Below are 8,721 nucleotides of genomic sequence, written 5' to 3'. Positions count from 1 at the left end.
TTTATATTTTCTAATACAGCATGTAACTGCCAATAAAAAAACCTATAAGGCATGCTAAATAGGCGAGGAAAAAACACATCTGAAGAGACAAAGCAAGTGTCAGAACTAGATTCAGATATAACACAGTTCTGGAATTATCAGACGGGGAATTTAAAATAACTGTGATTAATATGGTCAGAGCTCTAATGGAAAAAGCAGACACATCCAAGAGCAGATGGATGATCTAAACAGAGAGAAGAAAAACTAAGAATCAAAAGGAAATGTTAGAAGTTAACAAAGACACTGTGACAGAAATGAAGAATGCCTCTGATGGGCTCATCCAAAGACTGAACACAGCCAAAGAGAGAATCAGTGAGCTTGAACATCGGTCAATAGAAAGTTCCCCAACTGAAATGCAAAAACGTTTTCAGTCAGTTAAGGACTTAAGAGTTTCACCCACTTTTGTCTTCATGAAGTATTGCTATTAGGTGCTTAGACCACTGTGTCCTCTGACAATGAGTGATTGCTTTTGTAGGACTGCTGGTCTTACAAGAGTTCAGGTCAGTGCTCAGCTCTGCTCAGCAACCCCGGTAACATGCATGCATCCTCTCACCTACACAGTTCTGGCAGTCATTGCCTCACTGTTTCTTTATTATTTATTTATCTATTTATTTATTGAGACAGAGTCTCGCTCTGTCGCCCAGGCTGGAGTGCAGTGGCGCGATCTCGGCTCACTGCAAGCTCGACCTCCCAGGTTCACGCCATTCTCTTGCCTCAGCCTCTCGAGTAGCTGGGACTACAGGCGCCCGCCAACACGCCTGGCTAATTTTTTGTATTTTTAGTACAGACAGGGTTTCACCGTGTTAGCCAGGATGGTCTCGATCTCCTGACCTCATGATCCGCCCGTCTCGGCCTCCCAAAGTGCTGGGATTACAGGCGTGAGCCACCGCTCCTGGCCTATTTATTTATTTTTGAGATAAGGTCTTACTCTTGTCACCCAGTCTGGAGTGCAGTGGCATGATCACGGCTCACTGCAGCCTCAACTTTCCTGGGCTCAGGTGATCCCCCCACCTCAGCCTCCCAGGTAGATGGGATGATAAGCACACACCACTACACCTGGCTAATTTTTTTTGTATTTTTTGTAGAGGCAGGGTTTCACCATATTGCTCAGGCTGGTCCTGAACTCCTGGGCTCAAGTGATCTGCCCGCCTCAGCCTCCCAAAGTGCTGGGATTACAAGTGTCAGCCACTGTGCCCGGCCTTTCCCCAGTGTTTCTGATTGATCTATTCCTCAATAATCGAAAGCTAGGCCCAGGCACAGTGGTTCATGCCTGTAATTCTAATGCTTTAGGAGGCTGAGGTGAGAGGATTGCTTGAGACCAGGAGTTCGAGATCAGCCTGCGTAACATAGTGAGACCTTCACCTCTATAAAAAAAAATGTTTTTAATTGCCCAGGCATGATGGCATGCAGCTATAGTCCCAGCTACTCGGGAGGCTGAGGTGGGAGGATCATTTGAGCCCAGGAGTTTGAGGCTGCAGTGAACTATGATTGCACCACTGCACTCCAGCCTGGGTGACAGAGCAAGACCTTGTCTCAGTAAAATAAAATAAGGCTAGACAGCATTTAGTGGGAGGGGGCCAGCAATAGGCCCAGCGTTGAGAATGTCTGTCTGACATCATGCTGTGTTTTAGAGACAGATTCTAGTTGGGAAGTGACAGGTGAACATGAGGCTGGGCCTCAACCATGAAGAATTGATATAGGAACAGGCTGTCGAAGCGGGGGCCCAGTTGGGCACTAGGTGTGGGTGTAATCTCAGAAACAAGGGAGAATCCAAGTTGTCAGAATGGGGTAGACCGACAAAGACTGGATCAGTCTAGCAACAATGGTGAGTGACTTCCAGTGGAGTCCCACCCATGCGGATATCCTGGAGCTCCTCAGAAGCCCCCTGCCTGCTTGATGCAAGGCCCTACCAGAGCCCTGACTCTGGTCAGGGTGGACCAGAGTCTTGGATTGCCTCCAGTACTACTGACAGTGGAGGAAGGATTACTTTTATGTGTCAACTTGGCTAGGCTGTGGTACCCAGCTGTTTGGTCAAATAGCAGTCTAGATGTTGCTGCAAAGACATTTGTAAGATGCGTCATCCAATTAGTTGAAGGCCTACAGACCAAAGAGCAAAGTTTCCAGAAGTAGCAACATCAATTCTGCCTCAAGACTGCAACATGGAAACCCTGCCTGAGTCTCCCACCTGCCAGCATGGCCTACAGACTTCAGACTGCCCCATCATTACCACTTACTTAAAATCTCACTCTCTTATGGGTTCTGTTTCTCTAGAGAAGTCAAATACAGTGTCTCTACAAGTTCATTGACAGGAAAGAGTTAATCCTTTTGCTATAAAGGTAAACTCACATTTTTAACCAAAGGACATTTTTTTTTTTTCAGTAAAAAACAATCATTCCACTTATCTGGCAGTGATAGCCACAAGAAATATATACTTCATCCAACTTTGCTGCTTTTCATTAATTCTCAGCTTTATATAGTTGCAACGCGATGTTGCCCTTTGGCATGTTAGCATTAAAATTAACACTTATTTTTGAAGAAGTCATCATAACCCTGGCAAACCATTTCTAACTGCAGTATGTGAGGTCTCCTGCATATTAAATGGCTTGTGGAGGCACCTCTGGAAATAGTCAATTGCCTGTGGAAACCAGCAAACCAGGGCCAATCACAAACCACAATTACACTTGCTCAGCCGCTTGTGGAGCCAAACTGATGGAGCTGAAACTTCATTTTTGCTTCTGCTTTTTGCTTTGATTTGATTTTTAGAAAAGAAAGAAAAATATAAGATGCTACTATCTGAGAATCTCAGCAACATGCTGGCAGATCTCAGTGCCCCCTCACTCTCAAAGTATCTCTCCTGCCTAGAGCTCACAGAAGGCTTCCTCCTTGGTGGACATGACCATTTATTACTTCTCAGACTCCATGTTAACTGAAGTCTGGTGTGGATGGCTTTCGTACCTCAGTGCAATGGAGTGTTTTATCATTTTCTGTTTGTTTGTCCTGTTACCAGGCTGTAGAGCAATGGCGTGATCTCGGCTCACTGCAACCTCCACCTCCCAGGTTCAAGTGATTCTCCTGCCTCAGCCTCCCAAGTAGCTGAGACTACAGGCGCGTGCCACCATGCCCTGTTTGTTTGTTTTTGAGACGGGGTCTCGCTCTGTTGCCCAGGCTGTAGTGTAGTGACACAATCAGAACTCACTGCAGCCTTGACTTCCCCGGCTCAGGTGATCATCCTACCACAGCCTCCTGAGTAGCTGGGACTACAGGTGCACACCAAAATTCTTGGCTAATTTTTGGTATTTTTTGCAGAGATGGGGTTTTGCTACGTTGCTCAGGCTTGCTTGAACTCCTGAGCTCAAGTCATTTGCTTGCCTTGGCCTCCCAAAGTGCTGGGTTGCAGGCATGAGCCATTGCACCACACCATTAACAGCTTCCTTCACTGGAAGATGCATTTCTGTTTTTGTTGTTATTTCAAACCAAACAGCTTTGTTAATTTAGGAAGTTTCCAATGGTGCGGCCCCTACACTCGGATACTATGACCACACATTGGAGGCAAACACAACTATACAGCAACAATAGAACATGTGTCTAAAATAAATTTCTAACAATGTATCCTTTAATAGTTAGACTCATACTTTATTTTGACAAATTTAAGATAGAAAAATATCATAATGTGAATATAGCAGTTGCTCTTTTTGTAACATGGTTTGGGATGTGCAGTGAAACTTGAAAGGACTTGCTTTACAGGTGGTCCCTCTTCTGGCTGGGTTTCAGTTAATTCTGAATTATATTCCAGCCATTGCATTTGCTTTAAAGAATATTGGACACAGTAAAAAAAAGAACAGGTTTGGCATTCAATAATAAATATTATAAAGCAATGAACCAAAACAACTTTTAAAATAATTACTGAAAGCAAACTTCAGACTTCATGATTAAAGCTAAGAACTCATATTTTCAAAATAGCTTTAACAGTTTCTATCAATGTATAATACAATAATAGGACACTTATTTTTAAAAAACAAGTGAGTAGAATCAGAGTAAATATGATATTTCAGATGACTATAAACAGTAAACATCAATTCAATATATTTATATATCATTTCAGCAATATACTCTTTGCCCAGCTGGCGATAAAAACTGTAGTTCTATCATCAAAAAATGCATCCCTGAATGTCATCTTTGAACTTACTAAGTGCTGTCATCATTTCTACACTCCATCTTTGGAGGGGGTGGCTTAGGGACTCTTGGTACATGCAGATATTTAGTTATCGTTATAATGACAAAAAGTAAATGTGCCAGGAGTCTGAAGCAGAAACGTTGCCTTACTTTGTTAAGTAGCTTCACATTCTTTTGTCTCTGTGATGCCTCAGGTGAAGTCACACTAAATAATTCACACAGGTGCTAATTTTGTTGCTCTGTGTCAGTACCTTTCAGCTTCTTTCTTTTCTTCCCTTTCCCACTCCTCAAAGAATAAAACGGGGAGGCCTCTCATTAAAACATGTCATTTCTAACATATAAAATAAGTGTATGCACATAGGTACGTACATGCACCTCCTTCTCAAGGACTGGGTAACTCCTCGTTTTCTATTAAATAATCCTTCTTCATATACCTGGTTCCCCTAACCAACCTCCATACCTCGAGGTAAGCATCTTTTAACGACCTCCTGCTCCCTTCTTCAGAGCTCCCAGCCACCAGCGGGACTCCTCGGGGGCTGCCCCTGACCTCTTGCCTGCTCTGCTGAGCGGGGCCACCTGCTGCCTCCCCACCTTCTGACCGGCCATTTCCTCCCTCCCCGGGCAGCTCCTCCATCACGAACGGCAGCTGGTCTCCACTTAGCTGCGCCTCCTCTCCCCGAGGCTGGGCCTCCAGGTCCTCGTAGTTGCTTTGCTTTCTGGTCTCCATGAACTTGGCCACACAGTAAATGATAGAGCCCAGGGTGTTCACCACCACGCCGGCAATGAACAGAGAGGTGGGCTCCACGTCGCTGAAGGCCACCATGCCCACCGTGATGGTGGCGATGCTCTTCACCACACCCACGAAGCTGGTGGTCACGGCCGAATTGATGTAGGTGCAGTGCAGCGTGGTGAAGTTCATGGCGCAGCCGATCAGGATGCAGGCCACGAAGATGCAGACCATGGCCGGGTCCTTCCAGCCCGGGAAGGTCCAGGCGTGGATGGAGTCGGTGCTGGCGAAGGAGCAGATGACCAGCAGCGGGGTGGCAGAGACGGCGATGACGTACTGCGCGGTGAGCGGCCCGTGCTCGGTGTCTGCGCTGGCCTTCTGGATGAGCACCAGGTAGGCAGCGTGCACCAGCACCGCCAGCACTCCCGTGACGTACCCGATGGGGTCGCCCGTCAGGTCGCCGGCTCCTGCGGCGCACGAGGAGGACGGCCGAGCCCGGGCGGGAAGGAAAAAGAGAGAAGACAGCAGGTTGGCGTGGGCGGGGACCCACGGGGAAAACGCGTCTGGTAGGAAAGGAGACTGGGTTCGCGCCCCAGCTCTGCCCACCGGATTCCTGAGTGACAGACGCCCGCCGTCCCTCGGCCACCCGTGTCAAATGCGACAGCCAAACTCAGTGCTCAGAGCGCCTTCCCGCCATATCCCCGGGTCACTCCATCTTCCCCTGTCCAAGACAAAGGCCCCGGAGAGCGCAGATGCCCCCGGGGCAGGTGCTGTGGCTTCCCCAAGCCGGCACCGAGGTCACTTGGGCGCGTGGTACCTGCACCCCGGAGCCCCTGCCCCGTGGGGCACCAAAGGGAGAGGGAGCCCCAGCCAGTGGCCTGTAACCCGGAGCGGGCCAGGCGCGGGGGAGAACGCCTGTTCTGGCCCCCAGTGAAGCTTCCCCCGCCCAGGCTCTCGTCTCGCTCAGCACCTGGGTCGTCTGCCTCAGGGCCGCAGCCCCCTGCGCAGCACGAAACACCCCGCAGTAGCCCCAGGAACCTAAGCTTCGCCCCCATCCCCCACCTCCATTCCAGCCCCTCGTGACCCAAGGAAGTTCACGGCCCCCTCCTTCCGGCTTGGTCCAGGCTTGGAGGACTCCAGCTCCCAGGCTCAGGCGGCCCTCCCACCTCTCCCGGAGAATGGGGTGACAGGGGAAGACCAGGAGAGGGGGCGACAGGAAGGGCGATGCCGGGTGAAGCATGGGCGAGGGTCGGAAGCCAGGACATTAGGGGGCAGGGGGACTTGGTGGGGCGCTGGGGAGCTCTCTGGGTCTCCGAAGTCCCTTTTGCGAGCTGAGCGACCACTCTCAAAGCTCTCCGGCTCTCTCTGCCTCAGTCTCCCCATCTGGAAGTGAGGTCGTTGAACTCAGTGATCCCCGCGGTCTCTGCCCGACGGAGCGGGGTGGGTGGGGTCGGCTGGGGGTCGGCGCGGGGGCCCGCTCACCTGCCAGGGCGGCGCCGCAGGTGGTGATGAGCACCGCCGCCAGCACCCCTGGCGAGGGCGCGCCGTTCTTGAGCACCAGGACGCCGATGAGCATGGTGACCAGGGGCAGGCAGCGCTTGAAGACCACGTACATGGGCAGGCTGAGGCCGCGCAGGGACCAGAGCGTGAGGCTGGACTGCAGCGTGGAGAGCACCGCGACCCCCGCGAAGGAGCGCGCCAGGCTCAGACCGAAGGGGGGCACGGCGATGAGCCCGAGGCGCCGCAGCAGCTCCAGGCTCAGCGCCGCGGTGGAGCTGGTCAGGCACTGCACCAGGGTCAGGAAGGAGAACTGGTAGCGGCTGATGAGGAACTTGAGCAAGATGTTGAGGGAGCCCGAGAAGACCCCGTGCGCGATGGCCACCGAGATGCCCAGCACGCGGCCCCGGCACAGCTGCCGCATCGCGCCGGCCTCGCCGCACCCAGCGGTGGCGGAGCTCCGCGACCTGCGCGCGAGGAGCCGGGAGCAGAGGAGTGAGGGCGGCGGGGGCGCCCGCCCAGCGCGGCGGCGAAGGGCAGGGGGCGCCGGCTCGGCTGCAGAGGGCAGCTCCGGCCAGGCGTTCTTGCGGTTAGGCAGCTCTGCGTCCGACTGCCCCGCAGCTCCGGGGAGGCAGTGACGAGGGCGGGGGACTCCGAAAAGTGGCAGAGGTGGCGGGGGGGCCGGTCTGAGAGGAGTGGCGGGAATCCTAGCGACAGCTATTTGTAAGTGGGTGATGAGCCGCGGTGGGTTGTGTCCCGCGCGGTTTCACCGTCAGGGAAGACGCTCTGCGGAGGGAAGCGGGCGGCTGGGCGCCCCGGGGCGGCTGCCGCAGGGCGGGACGGGGTCTCTTGGGGCGCGGCGCCCCTCTCCCCCCACAGAGCCAGCGGCTCTCGCTTGCCCCTTCCTCCTGGCCGAGGGGCTTGGGTTGGAGGGATCGGGACACAGCTAAAGATTTTAGAAACAGCGCATCAGGATCGAGCGCCGTTTATTGGTCGCAACAAGTGACGGCGCCCCCAGCCCCCTCGCCCCGGCGCTGCAGCGGCTTTTTCCACCCACTGTCCCTCCCGGTGCAGCGGCGGGACCTCGTCCAGCTTCCCGCCAGGGAAGCGAAAACCGTCGGTGCCTGCGGGCCCCCGAAGCTCCCGATCCCGGCGACGACGCCCGGGCATCGGAGGAGGAACCCGCGGCCCGGGGCGCTGTCCAGGGGGTGCCTCGGAGCCCGGAAGGGGGCTCCTTCCGGTGCCAGGCCACGCGCACCGCTCTCCGCACGCCTTCCAGGGTCCCGGGATTATGCGCGCGGCTCCGGGGAAGCTTTCAGGGGGTTCAGTGGTCTCGCCCAGCAGCGGGGCCTGGTGGCGGGGACACATTAAAATTGAGGCAAAGATGAAAATAAGCAAACGCGTAGAAACGAAGTCACTAACACGAGTAGCCACCACCAGGAACCGAGGAGCTCGGGGGCGACGCTACCCGAAGCGTGGGAGGGGAGGCTGGCTGCGCTCGCAGAATGGGAGAGTAGAGGGGGAGGGGGCGGGAACCCAGGGCCCCTCACCCTGCAGGGAGACTCCGCGTGGCGTTCTCCGGATCCCAGGGAACTGATCCCAGGGAACCCTCACCCTGCGGGACCGTCGTGGGTTGCTTTCGGAAGCAGGACAACCGGGAGGCGGAGGGCGGGGAGAGTCACCACCTCCCTGGGCCAGGGTTCACACCTTTGCACCGCAGGACTTGTGAACTGTGTGTTTCCTATATGACTAAGAGAAAAAGGGAATTCTAATTTTGGAGAGGGAGTAAGGCTTCGGTAACTCTTTGTTCTGAATTCAGTTCCCTGGAAAGTAACTCGCGCGGACCTGTAGTCACATCAGCAGCAGCCAAGGGTTTCGCTCAGCCGAGGTAACCGTTAAGCGCCAGACAGTTTGGTTTTCAGGCGATTTGAAATTTGTGGCCTTGGCCAGGGTTTGGCTATAAGGGAAAGGTTCGAGATCGCTGCGCTCCAGCACCCCTTTCGTTCACCACCAGCAGTTTATTTCTCTTAGCCCCGGGAATCGTAACCTCCTAACCTTTTAACGCTGCATCACGTTGCCTTAATAGACAGGATCCATTTCTCTCGCGGTTCTTCTGTTTTCTGCCTCTTACTTCCACCTCTGTGCTGAACGCGACACTTCAGCCAAAGTGCTGAAGTCGTGATTTACCGCAACAGGGGAAGAAAAAAAAATTACAGCAGGGATCAGCAGCATCACAGCAGCCCTTCATTTGGGCCAGCATTTGGGGCTCTGGATGCTCACTTTGG

The 8,721-nt window shown here is 53.5% G+C and overlaps 1 protein-coding gene across 1 annotated transcript; it reads right to left on the bottom strand.

Moving 5' to 3' along the window:
• Nucleotides 1–3,630: 3,630 nt before the first annotated feature.
• Nucleotides 3,631–6,988, bottom strand: SLC35D3 (solute carrier family 35 member D3). Its single transcript, XM_004044735.4, has 2 exons — nucleotides 6,422–6,988; nucleotides 3,631–5,406 (listed from the first exon to the last, which is right to left on the bottom strand). Exons 1-2 carry the CDS (start codon nucleotides 6,858–6,860, stop codon nucleotides 4,595–4,597), a joined length of 1,251 nt encoding a protein of 416 aa, XP_004044783.1. The 5' UTR covers nucleotides 6,861–6,988; the 3' UTR covers nucleotides 3,631–4,594.
• Between the last annotated feature and the right edge of the window lie 1,733 nt (nucleotides 6,989–8,721).

This window comes from Gorilla gorilla, chromosome 5 (genome assembly GCF_029281585.2).
Source record: "Gorilla gorilla gorilla isolate KB3781 chromosome 5, NHGRI_mGorGor1-v2.1_pri, whole genome shotgun sequence".
Taxonomy (NCBI): domain Eukaryota; kingdom Metazoa; phylum Chordata; class Mammalia; order Primates; family Hominidae; genus Gorilla; species Gorilla gorilla.
This window is presented reverse-complemented; position numbering and strand designations above follow the sequence as displayed.